General features: G+C 36.8%; 1 protein-coding gene across 1 annotated transcript in view; it reads right to left on the bottom strand.

Moving 5' to 3' along the window:
- hs3st4 (heparan sulfate (glucosamine) 3-O-sulfotransferase 4) overlaps positions 1-19,769 on the bottom strand; it is a 96,606-nt gene extending 76,837 nt beyond the window's left edge. Inside the window, exon 1 of the mRNA XM_085454620.1 lies at positions 18,472-19,769. Within this exon, the coding sequence (XP_085310746.1) occupies positions 18,472-19,067 (596 nt within the window). The 5' untranslated portion in view covers positions 19,068-19,769. The remainder of the gene's footprint in view (positions 1-18,471) is intronic.
- Positions 19,770-21,118: the final 1,349 nt, after the last annotated feature.

The following is a 21,118-nucleotide window of genomic DNA, read 5'->3' as shown; positions in this document are numbered from 1 at the left end:
TATTCTCACGTACAAAGATGTTTTTTTTTTGTTTGTTTTTTTAAATGCTCTCTTGGTAAGAGATGATCACTAAACACTGACACCATGAAATAACATGAAGAAACATATGCACATTACAACCAGGGAGAATTATGGTATATATTATTAGACTCAAGGTGTGAAATCCCTTCCTCTGGCATTGCTCCGTTGCTTAACTAATTATCATGGCACATTAATTTTCTAAACCCCGAAGCCTTTGTTGAGTTTACCCAGTGTGCAGAGCATGCATGTTTATTCCTGTAAAAATGAGGTGTACTACAAAACAGATTAGGAAAAAAAAAACCCTATTTGCACAGGGCAGAGACAACACAGAGCTAGCAGCTGTTAGTACTGCTTCATTTGTATTCTGCAGATTGTATCAGAAATTTGGAAAATGTTAATTGGAGACAATGTGTTAAGAGGGAGATCTGGTCTGACATGTAGCCACCATAATGGTATTAAGGATAGATTAATTATTTTAATACGCCCAAGGCAAAAAAAGAGAATGCCTTCCTCAATCCATAGAAATACCTAACAGATGAAAAAGATAGCAGTGAATGCTAAACATTTACTTGTAAAAAAATATGCTGAAGTGCCTTTCAGTTTACACACTGAAATCAAAAGACGCAACTTTACATCATCCAACAGTGGACATGTTGACAAAGCCCTCATTTATTACAGATTCCCAGCCCAGCATGCATGGCCCCAGTGTGACGCTGATTAGAAGGCTTGTACAAAATACGCTTGAGAACCCTATTTCACCACAAACCTATATTCATTTAGTTCTGCGGATTTATACATCCAGCTATCTAGCCAAAAAAAAATTACAGCATGACATGAGAGTGTATTCTGGCCTTTTGAAAAGAGGGTTAATCTCTCTTTCTTTCATGGAAAAAACTCTCAATCTTACAGTGACCAGCATGTCTCATATGATGCCTCAGCCAGAGCAATAAATTAAATTAAATAAACCCATTAGTTACAGCAGCCACCTTCTCACCTCGGCCCAGATACTCTTTCATGGTAAGTTGGTCCTTTATAAAGACCAGGGGACACAGCTTAAGACTGTAATGACAAAGTGACCTTGAAACAAAAGATGGAAGGCATGTCCTTGTTCATTACTAACATCAATTAAGACAAAATGTTTACTGCGCGCCACAGCGTCAATGTATTCGGCAGTTGCTTAAAAGTACATATGTGCTTATTCAAAAATCAGTTAGTAGTTAGTTTGCATGTTTTTGTCAGATAGACATAAAATAAATAAGTTGAATTAATAAGTAGAAATTGACTGTTGGGAGATTCGTGCGGCACATATTTTGAAGTCAAAGATTCTTTCATATCGCGTAAATTAATAATGCATATTTTAACTCTGCATGTGAAAAGGTTATGGTTAGGGTCAGGGTGAGGTTGCCAATCACGGTGTGAAAGACATGCAAAAAGCAAAAAAGCAGTAGTGAAAACATGTAAAATATCTTGACTTGTTATTCATCCTCTGTTGCCTGATACCAGGCTGACCTTGTTGGATCCCTGACTACTTTACTCACAAATCTGCTTAAGGCTCTTGGCTTGTGTGAAGTGTTTTTCTGGGGTTTTTTTCCCGAGATATTATTCAAATAAAACACCTTCAAAATTGTGGATACTGATTGAATAGTAAGGTGTCAGTCACTGCAATCTAATGTTAAAAGCTCATCAAGTTTTAAAGGCGTTAGTCAGTATTTTATTTTCCTCAGAGGCTATAAAGGCCATTTGAGCTAGCAGCCAATTTAGTCTTGCTGATTTTGATCAAGTTGTAGGACTTTCAACAATGCAACAGCATCTTTGTAGGTTCTGGCATGAAGTATCTTTGGAAACAATGGCATTATCTGAAGCCACACACCTAAAATCTCATTTTTTCAAACTTGCAATAGAATAATTTATCAACTATATCCCAGCTGGCATAACACAACAAGGTATAAGGGAACCTATATATAAAAACTAGTCATAGATTCTCTAGAAAAACAGTAAAATTGTGCATAAAGACTTCAGAATGTATGGGATTTATAATTTAGAGCTTTTCTGGATGTCCAATCAAAGATGGGAATATCCCTTTGAAGGCCTCCATAGTCTGAACTATACAGCTAAAATTAAAGCCGGTCACACAAATTCTTCATGGATATTGATGTGCAGGTTGTTCCTATGCTGAAAGGACGACGTGTTACAGATACAGGCCAAAGAGGGGCTAAAGAGAACGACTGAAGAGCAAAAGTAATACAAAATAAAGTATACAAATGACCAATGGTTGGTGTAATACGTTACAAAAAATATATTATTGTAACTGCATAACATGTTTTGGTAACATAATATCATTTTATGCATTGATTTACTAAATTCAGTAATCACATTACAGCTAAAATTATGTTCCTATTGTATCAAAGGTTCGTCGATTACCTAAATGAATGGTCAGAAAAAAAAATCAAATATGCCTTTTTACCAGCACACTTATGTTACAATAACATAAAATGGCAAGAGTGGTGCCAACTGCAAGCAGAACAGTAGCAACTGCATTACACAGACAGCACAACACTGGCTCCTAGTAAGCAACACAAAGCTTGTGAAGAACCCAGAGTTTTGTTAAGGCTAAGTGTCTGCCAGTCCCAGACCAGTCCCAGAGTCTGATCTTCAGTAGGTAACAACGAGAGTGATGACCAGCCACCCTGCATTGCAGCCTCCATTTCTACCTGTATATGTTTCAGTAGAATCCCAGCGGCAATAACTTAAGTCTCTGAGCTCGTTTTCAGTTTTACTTTGTGTTGATGGCCTTGTCTTTACTCTTAACCCTTGTGTGGTGTTCGTATTTTTGTTACTCAGCCAGTGTTCATGGGTCTGGTGGACCCGCTAGAGTTTTGGCTTTCCAAATTAACACTATCAAACAATTTTATGTTAAATTACTCAACAGATGTTTACTTCATCCCAATTACAAGACATATGAACAGCAAACATGGTTAATTTTTTCCCTTTACCTTTGTTAGATCACATTTATGAATTAATGTGCTTCTCGTTTTTCTTTTATATAAAATGTTATAAATAAATCAGTTATAATCAAGTGGAGTGAGTGGAAAGACACAACACATTTACACGTGAAAAAATAATTAATTGTTTAATTTTTCTTTTGAAAAAAACTGAACACGGGTCTCACAGACCCGAACACCATACAAGGGTTAAATGCTAAAAAAAAAGATCACATGTACATGATCATTAGAATAGGGACTGATGTCAGTGTATAGGAATGGGGCCTAAGATTTATATTGTTAACTGTTAATTATGTAACAATACATTTCAAGTTTTGCTACAACAAGTAACTAGAAAACAATATAACAAGTAATGTAGCCAATTACTTTCTCAGGTGAGTAGTTACATAAAATAATGTTTTACTTTAAAAAGAAAACAACAAGTAATGTGTGAAAAATTATTTATATATCACCCACGCCATGTGGGATCTGACCTGTAGTCTCTCATGTGAGGGTTGAAATGACAAATTAAAAAGCGTCATACATGGAGGTGTGCTTCACTGCACTCTCACAGTATTGACCAGCTGGCAGTGAGGATGAGGTACCCACCATTTGGTATTTGTTAAGCGCCTAAATAGCCTTTTTTTTTCTTCTTTTTTTAAGAGGTCAGTGTCTTACTAATCAGAAGCAGTACAGTCAAATCCAATCATTTAAAGCCTTTAAAATAGCAAAGCACTCTCAACTATATTGAAAGATAAAAATAGTGTTTCTTTATATTAAAAGTCATAAATATATTCTTTCAAATAAAAGCAATAAAAGGGCTAAAATGAGCCATTAAGTGTCAGCCAATGAGCAGTTTAATAACAGTCTATTAATAAATGAAGGATGGAAATGGTTTACTTGGTCTTTGTCTTTTGAAAGCAGAGGAGTTCTTATTCTTATCTTACTAGTGCAAGCTCAATGTAACATAGCCGTTATGAATCTTCATCACAGTTTGGACGAATAGGTTTTTATGGCTGATAAATTCTAAAATGAACCCTTAATGAATAAGGGAATAAGTGCTAAAACATGTGCACTGTTATTGTAACCATTATAAATAAATTCTAAATAAACTCTGTGTGTTTACATATTAAAAATGTGTTATGTATTTAAAACGAGTCATTAAGCCTTATTTTTTTATGCCGTTAAAATGTGTTGTGTTTGCTTGTTTTGGACCTGTATGAGACATTCTGTGAAATCCAAATATAGGGAAAATATGTATAAAATTAAAACACATTACACGTGATTATTTTTGAGTGCAATATCACACAGTACAAGGTGAAAAAGTAGTACAAACAGGTTGGCTCACATTCACATTCCACAGTTTATCGTTTTGATCTAATTTCACAGCTACAAATATAAAATGAGTTCATGTTCATTTCTTTCACTGTTCTAATTGAGCTTCCCAGAGCTTCGCCTTTTTTTAAGCGGAATCATTCCCACGTTACAAAATAACTGAATAACTGTATAGCACTATAAAATCACACATTACTCTTTTTTTTCCAACAAAAATATTCTCTCATGAGATAAAATATTCATATGGACTGGCTTTGACTAATGCCGGCAAGCTGTATACTTTTGTTGTAAGTAAACTGTATACAGTTCATCATAGACAGTGAGGAACTGCATGGCTCTGAGAGCAAGCAATGCTCACTTCATCTTACTAGTTGCAGAGTCTATTCATTTAGTCCAGTGTTCACTAAGAATATGATATTTTAAAGGACACTCGTGTTGTTAGGTTTAGGCAACAAATGTCCTAAAGCCATAAAACAATGACCATTTCGATAGGCTCTTTATAAACCTCTGTTTTTATTTTGCAATTCTGTCTGTGTCTGACTACTAAATCTCTCAGGAAAACAAAAGTTGATTCAGGAAACAGAGGAAAAATGTCTCTGATTAGGAGACAGTGACAGCATATTTTCTATTTGTTGATTTTAATATTAACAAGTTAGATAGTTTCTTTCAGTTTATATAAAAACATAATAAAACAAAATAATACAGAAACATAAGCATAATAAGTTAGCACCTGATTTTACTTGTATCAACACATACTGAAGAACTTCTATCGGCTGTATGGGCTTCATTATAAACAAAATTTAAAAAAATAAACTAGGGTTCTTTCCCCTAATGTTTTGTGCTCCCTGTACACCCCTGAAACCAAGCTCTTACTTTAGCTACTAATTTGCACAAAAGGAGTTATTACTCCATAAAATAAATAAAAGAAATTGACTTTACCTCTTTAGTAAATTTTCCTTTTTCTTAACCCTTATTTATACACGAGTGTTGAGCCTTTCTTTTTTTTTTTTTTTTTGTGCTCTGTGTTGTTGACAGTAGTCTAGGTGTAAAAATGTACTATCCATATTCTGTTTTGTTTTGCAATAATAAAGAATAACAGGCCATAGTTTGTATCAAATTAGACAAAATTAAATAAAAAATGATGAACAATATGTTCTTTATAGACAAACAAAAACACCCTTACTCCAATTAGACACAATATATTATGTTGTGATTAAAACATTATGTTGGAACCAAAACATTCAGTTATATAAATTGTTACCAGCTTTGCTGTTTATATTATTAATCATAGAAATGATACAAATACATGTCACAGATTGTGCAAGAGAAGAGTTGGTTTTATGGTTGAGAGCAGGTAAGAGCCTTATTAGAAAAGCAGAACTCGTCAACTTTCTCCTAAATCTCTATTACCAATAATCCAAATTACCCAGGAAAAACAATCACCTCCTGATATAGCAATTAGCAATTAGCATAATCCCTAAAAGCCTCCTTTTGCATTCCATTGGCTTAATCCAAGTCTCAAAGGAGTTTGGCAAATGCCACAGCTTGTGTTAATGACTTCCAATATACCAAACACATACTGCATCAGCAATATGTTTCAACCAAGTTATAAAATCAAAATAATAGTGAGAATATTCTCTCACTATTCAATCCAGCATAGCAACATCTTGACTGTATGTAAGAAGTGTGTTGAGAGCAGTTTACACATCTAATACTCGGCTCATACTTTGTTTCACACTGTGCTAAAATTCGTCTAACGGAATACCCCATGGTGATTTGAGGGAAAGAAAGAGCATGAATAAGTAAACAACATAAAGCGATGAGAAACTTCAAAGGCGGTGGGACAATCACAGCAAACAAGATCCTGGAAGCCAATGAATGTGTTTGTCTTTGTTTGTGACAGTGACTCAGGGGTGTAAACAGAGGAATTAGCTCACACCTCCGGAGTCTCAACACATCACACAGCCATAATTGAATTAAGTCTGTCAGGTCGTTGCTGAACTGTAGATGTTATGAGGAGCACAAGATGCATTTGACTCTAAGGACCACCCCTAGAAACGGTCATTTTTCATTCCCATAAAATACCAAAAATAGTAATTAGTGGGGAAAAAATGGTTTCTAAAAATTATGACATCTATGATTAGCAAACAGGCCAATTTTTATGTTAAGATATTTAATGCATTGTAGCAAACACCTAATGCGTTGCGTTTATCGTCATATGCACTTTCCTTCTTTTCATCCCTCAGCCTATAATACAAAAGAACCCATCAGTTCCCATAGACACATGCTTGAAACATATCTCCAGTGGTTCCTGTATCTTGGCTCTATGTCCATTCCTGTCAAGGTTTTCCTTTTGACTGAACAAATGCATCAGCTTGTGTCTTGAGACCATATCGCTCGCAGCCAATAAGGAGCGTGAGCAGCAAAAGTGCTTCAGGAGATGTGGAAAGGAAAATTGGAATCCTGACAAGTATGATTGACATGCGTATTTGTCCCAAAGGTAGTCTTATTTGCAGAGATTTAAAGACGTCTGTAAACCAGCATTCTGCCGAACAGAGTCATTGTTCCTCCAGACTAGAAGCATATCACGGCAATTCTGTCGCATGCAAATAATCTTTTGGGAGAAATGAATCCCTTTGAGCATAAAATGACTTCAGCTTATACTTTATTTTCAGTCCAAAATAAATAATTTAACAGATGAAGCTATGTCTTTCATTTTCAGACAATCTGTCCATGTTGCGGAACAAACACACAAGCCCAAGTCCTTCCGTCTATCCCAGCAACAGCAGAGGAGAAGGCTGCTGCAAATTGTATCTAGCTGTTTTGATGGACACAAAAAAGTGGATATGTGCCTTTATGGCAAACCATAACCTGGGGCCACTTCATAGCAGTGGAAGGGGAAAAAATGGAGAATTAAAATCTAACCATAAGTAAAATAGACTTCCACTTGAAAGCACTGGAGTGTAGCTACAGCAGAGCAAGAGAAAGAGACAAATGTGTGTGTAAAAGAGGAGGTATGTGCATGAATTCTGAACAGAACCAAAGGCAGGATGAAATTGGCTATACCCATTAACTGCTGAAGAGTTTCTTCGCCCTTCTTCTATATGCAGAAAAGATGAAGCGCTATTACTTCTTCCATAATTCCCATGACACATTACAGATGGCTAGAATAAGATCAAGCCTATCTGTTGTCCTGGAATAAAAGAAGCCTCTATTCAGTCAAAACAAATCACCAGAGGAAAAAAAACCTCTTGAAAGGTAATTCTACACTGAGGTATGTACAGTATGTGTTTATCCACTGTATTAGAATATTTGCTGCAGAAAATATGACACCAGAGAATCATGTTGTAATAGTCGTACTAATTAGCGATTCGGAATAGTTGCAGCTTAGTGCCTGTTCTTTTTGAAATTCAGAGGTCTCACCCGAGGTTAACTAATTCACAACCTGATGATACATGTTGCATAAAATCACACAATAACAGCAAGACGTGTGTTTTGCTTTTAGAACACTGCATTTAGTTAGCGAACATTAACGACACAAAGCCCATCGGAGCATACACAATTTTCACTCTAGCTCTGTTCAGCTCAAAGGTAACAGGAACAGGGGCAGATCTAACGTGGTGGCATGGGGTGGCATGTACCACCTTAAAACAATCCCAGTGCCACCCTAGTTTTGCATTTGTCAGTGTCGTTTATTAAAATTAGCTAGCATTAACACTTTGAGCTTATTCAATTAACACTGGATATAGCCCCCCACCCCCTCACACACACACACACACACACACACACACACACACACACACACACACACACACACACACAGAGAGAGAGAGAGAGAGAGAGAGAGAGAGAGAGATTATATATTATGCTAATAATCCATGTAACACAAGTTTTCAATTTTTGGTGAAAAATACATCCATTTGTTCATGACAGTGCAGGTTTCTGAAATTTAGGCATGTAACAGTTTGCTTATTTCTTAAAATTAAAGAGTGTGAAACACTATTTCATATTTCAGATTGCGCAGTTACTTGCTGCTACTCTACCTTTACACTCTTATATTCAGCAGCATATTTATAAATTACCAAGGATTGTCCTGTTGCAATAAGAAGTCATTTCCAATACAAAAAGAATGACTTCATCGCTTTGTTGATTCAACAACATAGATTAAAACTCAAGTGTTGTAGACCTATACATTATTGTGTATTAGAGAGACAAAAAAGAAAAGGCTGCTCTTCCCGTTTTTAGGATCCAAAGAGCAAATTTTCTGAGCTATGCAGGATCTGAAGAGATTCTGAAACAAGAAATAAACATGATTGCTCCTGTGGTAACTGGTACCTCAGAGCTCTGTGATCCTTGAGAGTTTAATCAAGTGGAAAGAGGGTGGGCACTGAGAAAGACCTGAGTGAAGCAGTCCTCTGTCTTTACAGCACAGGGGTATGCTGCTAATTAAAAAGTTGAATTCTACAACTGCAGTACTGGCACTGGAGCACTCAGAGGTGCGTCCTTGTGAGTCTTGGCACTGTCTTATCGGGCGTAGGCAGATTATGCCATGTTGGGAATGCGTAGGAGAGGGAAGCATTGCAGCAGCACACATGCCCAGCTGGAATGGATGGCATCCTGCCTACTCCGGGATCTGGCCCACCGTGCTCTTTCCCATCTCCCCACTGAGTGGAGTCATGGGCTCCCAGTCAGGTGGCAAGAGTCAGGGGCTAAGCTGCCCAAGGAGCAACTGAGAGAGGGAAAGCAGGTCTAAACAAGGGATAAATGCGGGATTTAGACTTTCTGCTGCTTTGCTTGGCCATGGATTCACATCTCCATTACACACCTCCTGTTTCGAATCCTGTCTTATGACCAAAGGTTGCAGGTACACCAATGCCTATTCTGCGTTACACTCTGTTCCTTTGACGTGCCGCAGCAGCTAAATCAGACATTGTACACTGACACTTCTTCCACTGAGTTTAATATTTTTTTAAAAAAAGGATTTTTTTCACAGTGCAGTCCAAAAAATAGATATGTTCCTTTGATAAGATAAGGTGAGGACTGAACGTACTCTATTGTATGACCTTGGATGAGGTAAAGGGATGTAGCTGTGTAGGATTCACTGATTATAGTGCATTTCTTATGAGAAGTTTGTAAAAGTTGAAAACCCCATTCATTTTAAACCTCATAGTAAGTAAAATAATTAATCAATTAATGGAGGATGCTAAAGTACCTGTCCTGTGAATTTGGATTTTGGAGTGGTGGTCGTTTAGTTACCTTGTTTGACAGATTTTCATTTTGCACTTTCACTTGTTTAGGTTTAGGCACCAGAAGCTACATTAAGTTCAGAAAAATATTATAATTTGGAATGAAAGATGAATCTTCACAACATTAATCTTGGATTTAGAAGGATGGAACTTAGCAAGTACATTTTAATGTGATGCATAGTGATGGTGAACAAAAATAGTTTTCAAATTTCTTGGAATAAAACTTACATCTGCTGGGACAATTATAGAGTTGAAAGGTATGCTGATTTGTTTTTTTTAGCACAGAGATGGTAAGGTAGGGCCATCTCCCAAAGATTTATGGGTATGTCTCTTTAGCTTTTATTGCAAAGTGTCATTTTAATAACACAGACATATTACAGCTTCCAAATCTTGGAAAAATGTTGGTTCTGGCTCACCGGTAACCAGTTTATCATATGGTTAAATATATTTAAACATTACAGTCATGCAGACCTGTGTTGAGCTGTTGATCCACTCATGTCATCATTTGTAATTTTCATGAACTTTCTTTTAATTTACAAGTTTTATTTATATGCAATTATCTTCAAAGTTGAATGCAAAACCTGTAGAAAACCTTTGAATTACATTTTTCCAATATTTTCCCATATGACTAAAGGATACATTCAACATTTTGATTAGTTATTTTAAGATAAGATAAGATAAGATACCTTTATTAGTCCCACAAGTGGGAAATTTCATGTTAAGGCTGCCGACCTATTGCACGCAATGGCGGCGCCATCTTACCCTCCGACCATACATACATTACACAAAAACATCACATGGGGAAGACAGGTCAGAGAGGTATAACAATGGAAAAAGCACCACATGAGGAAAGATAAGATTTTGTGACTGGGACTGTGAGGAAAACCATTAACTGGCATATACGAGGATTCTTTTATTGTACATCGCAGTATTCAACTTAATCAATTTGTGTTTATCTGTACCTCACATCTAAATTATGTTGTATTACATTATTTTATTATTTATGGGTCAACGAGTCTTACTTTTGGACACATTTCATAGAACAGCTTCATACTTTTCAGGAAATGGATTTCTAGCTGTTTAAAAAGTAATGTGAGGCAGAGCCCACTGGTGGGGCATAGAGCCACTGCAGACTGAGCACAGACGTTCAGAGGAAAAATTTGGCACAAAGCTGAAGGAAATGTGTATATTTTTATTGGGAAATTAAGAAGAATAAATAACATTTTGTTTTTGATTCTCATTTGCAACCTTTATTTGGATAAAATTTGAATGAAATTTAAATATATATTTTTATTGTTAATGAATGATAAACTCTTGAAGTGGGTAGGGCAATAACCCTACACCCTGTGAAGTAGGTCACTCTGACAAATTTGACATCCAGGGTTACAAAGAAAACTCAATATGTAACAGGTTATCCAAACATATGGAGGGTAGACACAGCACATGTACTCATGAGGTGCATGTACTAGCACACAGAGACAGAGCTACTTGAAATTTACCCAGCATCTTTGTTTCAGAGTCATATTGATTTTTGATGAATTTCACATAGGATTTGGCTTGAATCTACTCTGTTGATGTAGCTGTACAGCAGACTCTTATCGAATGTTCACCTTTATACATAATACAGATAGGCTGCACAAATTTAATATGAGTCTGCAGGCAGAACTGGTGTGCATTTCACTTTTAATTACCTTGAATCTTGGAATTGCTTGCAAATTGCATTCTGGCTTCAACATTTAACATTATTTAATTACATATTTATCACATAATACACAACATAATTGCTCCATATGATGTTCTTTTTTGCAGGCAGAAAGCTATTCTGATTTGTGAAAAGAGTAATCTAACTACTGACTTTGCAGTGTATTCATCAGTGTGGAACAGAATTACACTGAGCCTCAATAGATGAGAAACCTCGTGCTCTCTGCTGTATTATTTGATCTGGATACACATGCTTTTCAAATAGAATTAATCTGAAATGGACAATCTGACATGTTCCAAAATTGTGTTTTTTTTTCCACTGTGTAGTAGGCAGATACTCCTAGTATTAATATTCTATGCACCTTAGATGTTAAAGTTTGGAAAAATATATCTTTTCTATTTTGGAATTTAATATTTTAACTATCTTTAAATTAGAAGCATAATAAAAATTAGACAGCTGTGGGTCAGGTGGTACAGGAGGTCATTGAACAATTGGAAGGTCAGCGGACTGATCTCTAGTTCACGTGCCAAAAAAACCTTGGGCAAGATATTGAACCCCAGATTTTGTAGAAAGAGCTCTGAGTGCTCAACTGAGTAGAAAGGCACTATGTAAGTACTAGTCCATTTACCATTTGTCAGTCCAAAAATGGATAGTTTTCTGCCTTGTTTATTGATACATGAATTTTTGAAGCTTTTTTGACAGCAGTTTAGCATCGTTTTTTTCTTTATAGACTCTTGCTGTGCTTCTCACTCCTCACAAACCCTATTAGTTAACATTAATGTAAACACCATTGTTTGACATTTTGCAAAAGTGACGAAAATACCAAACAGTCAACCTCTCTAATAGGTGCTCATTAAATCAGCGTAAAGTGAATTCCTGCTGAGTGTTTACCCACATCAGACACAAATCTTAATGAATGACTGGTAATCAATTAAATTCTTTAGCACAATTTATGATGCACATATTTTTTTTTCCACTGAAGTACTGTATGCGTGAGCACAGGCAGAGCTGGAGTCAACAGTTGCTGTGTTGGTCACCAAGCATCTAACACTTCCTTTTCCAGCATGGGCGTTTGCACCAGTTGACTCAAGCTCAAGAGAACAGATAAGTTAAATCCTTGTGGTGATGGCTTATCCTCTTTCCTCAGAAATAGAGGCAGCATTAAAAGTGCCAATTGGCTGATGAAAGTCCTCTGTGAGCAGTAATGATGCCACTACATTGCAAATTGCTTGTTCAAGTAAGCTCAAAACACACTGGAGAAACTATCCAAGAGTGCTAAAAACAAGAACGCGGCACCAGTCCCCAATCTGGGACTGTCTATGGAGGTTTATACCAGGCCTACACTAAACTTGGAAACCTAATCGGAATATCACATGTGGTGGGTTTGAAACTAAACTTTTATAGTCTTGAAAAAAACTAAAAACTTCTTTAACCTCAAATCCAGTCAGAAATCTTTTGCAAAAGAAATGCATGCTTATGCTACAATTTTAGAAAGTTAAAAATCTTCTGAAATATACAAAATGTGTGAAATTATCATTTTCCTTCCAAGTTCTCTATAAAAAAAAAAAGCTTAGTTTTGCATTTTGATCCCTCAAGTTTCTCCAGCTGCTAAGGTTTTAGCAATGGGTTACTTTTCTCCAGTATAAATTAGTATAATTGTATGCAAATTAAGCAATCTAAGAGTATGATATGTTACATTATAAATACGGTATTTTATATTGTTTTGCTAAAACATAGACTATAGGACACTAGATAGATATTTCAGAAGGTATTTAGCTCTCCATATGATCTAAATACTGGAATTGGTGATTGAAAATGCATAGAAAACTGCATTAAGTTCATTTTGTTTTTTTCTTTTATGTGTAATTTTAGATTTAAGTGGTTAGGTTATGTACACCATACATACAAACAGAGTTTAAAAAAAATTAACCGTAATTTACAGACTTTTTTATAGCACTATAGTGAATGATTTCATGGTAACACATTGTTAATGTAGTGTGTTTTTTCTGTGTTTTTTTATTCATAGCCTATTGGTTTGATCAGACACAATGATTAAATAAAAATGTATACCCTTTCAACGTAGATTGACCAACATATATTTTCTATACTTCAACACTTACATCACTAAAGCTATGAAGAGTAAGCAAACCCTAGTGGTTATCAACTTGGAATATCAACTCAAGTTTTGTTTTAAATCTAACCATGCGCTATATGGAAAAAAAAGTCTTGGGCCATACCTCTTAATCTTAGCATTCAGGTGTTTTTAGTCCCTGTGCCACAGGTGTCTAAATCAACCACACAGCAATGCAGTCTGCCTGTATGAGCATTTGTGAAAGAATGGCTCATTTTAAAATGTTTACTGAATCGAGTTTGGCTGTAATAAGATGCCACTGCTGCAACAAGTCAGTTCCAGGAAGATTTTCCCTCCTAGATATTCCACCAACAACTGTAAGTGGTATTATTACAAAGTGAAAGTGTTTAGGAACCAATGCAAATTAGCCACAAAATGGCAAACGACATAAAGTTTAGAGCAGGATCGCCAAGTACTGAGGCGTACAGTGTGTCTCCAGTGCTCTGCTGTCCATGGACAGTATAAAATAAATACAAGCTAATGTGGAAGTGCATTAAACATTCATTCTATTTCTCGGCCACTTGACGGCAATAACTGTGGCTGCAAAAAGACAGCTGGACCTATAGAAGTCATTGTGAAATTAGCTTTCTGTCAAGACCCATGTAGAAACTTTCATGTGGAGTTTGAAGGGTCAGTCACTCATTTTGGACGGAAGTTTTATTTGCTCTAACCATGGTTCAGAGATTAAGGATTACGAAACGGCATGCTCATTGGCTAACAAAATGTAAATCACAAGTCATTAGCCAGTAAGTGTATGGTTCAACTGTGAGACCCTCCCTTTTTCTTGACCACGATTACAGACGTGTTTATCTCAAGACTTCAAAAAGAGGATATCAGACATCAACAGGTGACATCACGGTAGCTATATTCAATTTTTATACTATGTCTATGCAGCTCGATCAATAACTATTCAATTCAGTTCCTCCGCTGCTTAGCCATAGGCCACAGCTTTGTAGCTGTAATAAGTAGATGGTCCGTTACATTTGTCTATATGAGTGCATTCCTTACATTTCCTACAAAAAAAGCTATTTTCATTCTAAATGAATAAATGCAAAATATATCACTGAGGATGGATACAACTGACTATTGTCTGTCAATTAAAGTACTACATTGCCTAGATGCATTCTTATTGTGTGTAAGAAATGGCAGGGCCTTATTTAGCCCTGCCATTTCTGTCAAGACAAAGGGTCCTTTAACTAAAAAAACTTTTTAAAAAAACCCCGAAAACCGGTGAAAGGCTTACTAAATTCTAATATCAAGGCACGATACACAAGGCTTTACACTTTTGTTTATGAACTGCTTGAAGCCAGCAGGAAAAAAAAATACAAAATATGTTCCTGCTGAGAACCTATGACTCCCTTTGACTGTGGTTATATCCTTGTTTTTTTTTTACATTTCATTCTGAGTGAAATCATTCCAATTAAAAATGTTGTGTCAGCTCTTTTCACAGAATATGGCTTTAATAAGCTCTGGTGTTTACATGCACTGATGCAGAACAGTGTGACATGTATAAAAGTGATGAATATGTTAAGCATCTTTTCTCTTTCACATGTGTTTGATCAGCTCCCTGAAAACGGATATGTATCACTTGTTCAGCACAGCAGTTGCCATTATTGCATTGCTCTTAGCTCTTTAATTATTTACGAGTTTGAATTCAAAGGAAACTCTGCAATGAAGAAGTTCAGCTTGGAAGCTGCTATTTTTGGGACGTGGAGAAGCAGATGTCCCCACACATTGACAACATGATCTGTCCTGTGCGGAAGGAATGCAGCCAGAAAGTAATCACGATCAGTCATTGACACTGGGCATTTTTTTTTCTTCGGATCAGTTTATTAAAAGGTTTAAACCAACCTTGTGAAACATCTGGACCTGCTTACTCTGACTTTATGGAGCGTTTTTATTATGCTTGGGTGTTAGAAGCAATTACAATTGGTGTAATGTAAACACATGTATTAGCAACGATTTTGGTAAGATCAGAGATTAATTTGATTCTAATATATATATATATCTGTTATCAGAACACAGATGTCCAAGAGATTTTCCTGGGATGATAATGTTTCTTTCCAGCAGAGTTTATTGGTCAGTAGATAATGGTTTTCATGTGCATTAACCTGCTGTGTTGAATGTAATATACTCTAGAGTGAGTTACGTGTTTGGCATAAGTTAATATTATGCTCCAACAAGTAAATTACCATTACTGTAGTCCTAAAACTCCACAGTTAAACATCCAAACCTCAAAACTTACTTAGGGTTAGCAAGATTGTGCCTCCAACAGACTCATGTAATTATGCATATGACCTTGTTTTACAACATGCCCTATTCTGTAAGAGTGGTTGTAAAGAAACATTGTATAACAGTTGAAATACCAGAAAAAAATGGCTGTGTACAAGATAACATCTGTAGCAAGAGTTTACTAGAGCTTATATTCATAGATGTACCGCAGAGAAAAATCTTGGAATTTTATCTGTCATTTTTGCATGATATACCAAAAAAGCTAGTGCTACCAGTATTTCCAAACTAAACTAGAGACATGCATTCTGTGTCCTGATCCTGGCATTTTTTTATGTATTTTAATTTCACAAAATTGCATGAAAAAATATCAAAATGCATAGACATCTGTAAATGTAAAATGTACCTGTGCAATGCCATGATATGACATAGGTAGTTAACAAAAACAAGAAAAACACAAACACAATCGCAATTCATTCTAAAGACACTTTAACAACATTTGTAGGATATGTGTAGAAAACCATAAAGCTCTGTTATCTTGTATTTATACCAGCCCTCGGCAGAAAAACACATGGTCAGAAAGTAAGCCCAGGCATTTCATTATGTACTTATAGGATGTCGTCAGACTGATATATTCCTTATAGATCTTCTATCATAGCTGTCAAAATACAGAGCAGGTGTTAGTGAGACAGGCCCAAATTTATGAATTCCATTTTGTGAGATTACTGGTCTCATTCAACTACAGCAATGTCAAACTGTTGCAAACATTAGTATGTGATCATAATTTCACTTCCATTAAGTGCGCATTAGCCAGAGCATTACCGACAGGGAAGAGAGAGGCAATATAATACATCATTTAGTGTTTAGAACAAACAAACTTTGCCTGAATTAATGTTTAAATCAATGACAAAAGGGTGACTCAACTCATGATTAAAGCATATATCTATTCACTTTGACCATCGAAGCAAGTCAAAATCACACCCTTCTCGATGAAGCCTATCCATCGACGTAAAATATTTCTTGCGTGTTTATTTGTGTCATTTTGAGGTGAATGTTCAAAATGAAATGCCCCTTCAGGAATTATTTAGCCCAGGGGCCCTAAAACACACAAGTGCATTTATTATTATTTATGTGAGCATGTCATCCTCCTGTCTAATGAGCCTTTCACCGTAAGCATAATGAAACAGCTTGCATTAGCACAGGATAAATGAACAGCCTGAGAGCTCCCATGTCTACGCAGTGAGATGAAAGCAGATGTTCCACAACCCAAACACCAGTGTAACAGACTTAGATCTACAGAGGAACAGAAGGGACTTTGAGTCAGTGTCATTCTCATCAGCTCATTGACTCCATTAGAAAATTCCCCTGGTCAAACATCATTATGTGAAAACAACGCCTAACTGAGCCATGACCAACTGACCATGAATGAACTCCTAAATTGATTTTTTTTTCTCCTATAAACACATTAGTGATACACAGGTTCTTCGCTGGCAAATAAACCTGGAGTCAAAGTGAATGTCAACTACCACACATGAAAGGTTGTGTAAATAATTCTCACATAACCGAGAACTGGTTGTAGTGGAAACAAAGAGTGTTTCAAGAAATCAAGCTTTTATGGTACTATTAGTCAAGTAGATGGAAGGACAATAAAAGAAAGCAGTTGCTACAGCAATTCATGGTTTCATTTTATTGATTTTATGTTTTGACTCATAAAATCAAAATATAAATTGACATATATTTAAATATTTGTGGGATATCTTTATGTAATAAGCAGTATACGTACAAAAAAATACAATCTGACCCTTTTTTTAAAAAACCGGTAACGCTTTTGTGTGCATGGTTGTGACTGTGTACAGAATTGTAACTACATATTTTCACAGTCAAAATGTAAATGTGAAAATTTCTTACAATTTATCAACGATGTATTGTTTATTTATGATAGGCTTTCTTTAATCTTTTTTTTCGTGATGAAACTGAAACACACAAGTGATGTGTGTTTCAGTTTTATTGGTCGATAAAGGGAGACAAATGGAGCCCCAAATTGGCTCTTTCAAAATAAATTAGCTAAATGGTAAAAATAAAAATAAAATGTTGTATAAGATGGATATAAATAACTTAAAAATCTTAAAAATATATGATGATGATCCCCTGTCTAACCTTTAACCTCCTGTGTGACAGCACATCCACTGGTATATGGCAGACACCAGGTGAACAATGTATAACTCTTTGCTATTTTTAATACTATTGTGGGTTTTTAATGGGATTAAATATGTTTTCATTATAAACTCTATGATAAAGCCGGGGAAAGCTTCAAATAAAAACAGTAAAACCACGTCTCGTTTTTGTCTGATAAAAAGTCATAGAACTCACTTAACCCATGTAGTAGAGAAGGAGAAGAATTCAAATTGATTCTTTTAAAGGACAGCATCATGTTTTAGACAAATGTCATAAATCATGTGTATTACTGGTACAGAAACCACTCTCTAAAGCTGCTCTATTCGATTTTTCCGACACTTTCAGCATGCCGTTGTCTCCAGTGTGTATTTATGAAAAATCGGTATAGAGAATAACAGTGCGACGTTTTTCCTTTTAGGCTCTGCTTTGTAATTTTAGCGTAAGTAAGCTAATGTAGCTGAAAGTGCAGATTGACAAGTGGAAAAGTTTTGCCGTGATGGCTGAAATTATGTTCCGTGAATGGGATTACATGTCATCTATACACGGTCAAAAATTAATTAACTAATAAAGCATGTACGCCTGCATATATAATATATATATATATGCGTGACCTTCTACAAACAACTGCACGTGATTGAAAAGGTAACTCACCTGTACCAGTCAAGCCCCTTTTCGTAGTTCCTATCAAAGAAATGTGGCTCATTTCCAACTGCTCTGACATCCGGGTGCACCCTGAGAGCCTCCAGCAGGGCTCTGGTTCCCCCTTTCTTCACCCCGATGATAATGGCTTGGGGAAGTTTCTTCTCTCCGTAATCCGAGGTGCAGTTCACCCTGAGTTCGCTGTCCGTGGTGCTGAATTCCTGGTGCTCCCTCTCCAGCGCAGTGGTATGATACGCCGCCGCCGATTTAGTTGGAGACGGCTGAGTCCTAATCCACTCCACTGTCCTTTGTTCGGCCTCGGCATGTTCTTTCGCGATGGATACCGGGGTTGTTCTCTCGGATTCGGTGAATTCAGAAAAGCCCTGGGAAGTGGAATAAAGTTTCTCTCTCAATGTCACAAAAGTTGTCTCCTCTGTCACCAGCCTCCCCTGATACACATAGGTCTCTTGCAGAGGGAACTGCAGCGAGTTGTAGCAGCTCATCAAGCTATAGAACAAGTAGGTGACAGACAGGGAGAGGGTGAACATGAATAAGATTTTCCGGGGCACTTTAGAGGTGAAAACCGAAGTGCTGGACCAAAATGCCATCTCTGATAGCAATGATCCTCTCAAAGAAGTGGTCAGACATGTTTCCACCCCGAGTCTTGCATGGACAAATTCAACAGCAATAATCAGTCACTATCAACGCTGCTCCAGCTAAAAAAAGCGTGAAGCTGGACCAAACCACCCTAATCCAACCAAACCGCATATTTATAAGGATAGCTGGAACTAGACCGTAAAAATTCCGAAGGAAAAACAATGCGTCCCTTTTCTCGAGTATCGATTTCTAATTCCAAGGCTGACAGACAATGTCACAATTTATTGGACTGAACTTGCAGATATGAGAGGCTGGAGGTCTGGCGTCCTTCCAAATTAGCAGCCTGACTGGAACTGGGCAGCGTATGATGGACGAAATCCTGGCATTTTGTGAAGAGAAAAAGAAAAAAAGGCAATGAAAACCAGAGTGTTTAAAGTACGCTTCTTCTCTTCAACCGCTCAACCCGAAGTCCAGTCCCGTCTCCCACAAAAGAGTAGATTCCCATCGGTGGAGGCAACCTACAAAGCCACTAAATCTTTCCAACAAGAGGCAGTTTGGCGCGCAATCCTTTACGCGTCCCTTTATTTACTTTGCGTAGTAGAAACTCGGTTTCCTTTGTACCAAAGCATCCACACTTCCCACTGACTACAGGATGCTGCTCGCCGTCCTTACGCCTTCTCACATTGGTAGGATACTACGATGTGCGCATCGGCTGGGTGAGCTCATCTGAGCTGAGGCACTACAGAGCCACACAGCACAACTAGTGTGTACACCCACTTTTCCTCTGTCCGTGCACAAGTAGTGCTAGAAACGTCAGATTTCCTAATCTAAGGGAGTTGTGTGGGGGGAAAAAGCTAATCTTTATTCCTTTATAGAACTACTCGTGGAGATATAAAACTCGACACTAGAGTATGCGAGAGCTTATTGCAGTGTGATTTGCTCCATATAAAGTTCACTGTTAAATTCAATATCAGAGAGATTATTTTGATAGAGGTTATTTTTTACAGAAAGCTCATGTCTGCACCCTGCTGGTTTTTTGCGGCGCATTAATTTACAAAAGAGGAGAGAATGTGTGTATGACGGAGAAAGAAACGGAAACAAAGTTTAACCTGATACATGAGGGGAAACAGATATTTAGCGTTTTTAAATTAACAACGCTGATGGTGAAGTCACATTTCTGAGTGAAAGAATCCAGGCAGAAAACAATCCCGCGTTTTGCATTGTGCTGAGGATGTTGCTTAGGCGTATTATTCACTGAATTTATTATACATGGGCTGCAGACTATAATTACTGATGAGAATATTCAGTAGACCTTAACTTGTACACTTTGTTGCCACAATATGAGGATCTAAAATTGCATGCCACCGAAATGTCTCCCTGTATTAGAGAATCTCATTCATCACACACCTCCAACACACCAGGAGAGCCATCGTCACAATAAGTACTGGGTCACAAACAATTTGCAATGCCTGCTTCTCAGAACAGCGCGCCCCTGCTATATTTAAAGATCTCTGTGTCGTAATAGGAAAAAATATTTCTATGTATATGTTGCTTGACCAGATTTGTCATTTCTAATGCTTGTAGCTGGCTGGGCATGCAAACCAGGGGTGATACCAAGTCATATTATAGTGTCGGTAAAGGATTGCAGTATAGCAAAGGAGCTCTTTAATATTCAGCCAGTGCATTTCCATTAAATAAGAATGAAAAACTGTGATAATGGGAGCTACTATTACACACAAAAATACATGTTACCATGACTAAGGCTTTTGCAGGTGCTGTATTAGTGTAAAGCTGTAATAATTTATACTTTTGTTACAAGGTGATGTTAATTGACATTTGGACAAACAATGTGATTATCAATACGAATAATAATCCCATTGTCATATTAATCAACCTACAAAGCCAAATCTGTAGCTCACCTTGGGTTTAAGAGTTGGTCATTTTGGTTGTTGTGAATGTTTGAGGTCTAAATATTTACTCCTGGTTAGAAAGATACACGTAGTGACTGGTTGACATATTGGGTCATGTATTTATTTCAGCAGTGAGTAGGAAGCAAAAACTC

Source organism: Copadichromis virginalis, linkage group LG4 (assembly GCF_057382275.1).
Source record: "Copadichromis virginalis isolate Kocher_CV1m ecotype Utaka linkage group LG4, C_Virginalis_male_GT1.1, whole genome shotgun sequence".
Lineage (NCBI taxonomy): Eukaryota > Metazoa > Chordata > Actinopteri > Cichliformes > Cichlidae > Copadichromis > Copadichromis virginalis.
The sequence above is the reverse complement of the archived record's forward strand: the minus strand, read 5'-3'. Positions and strand labels throughout refer to the sequence as shown.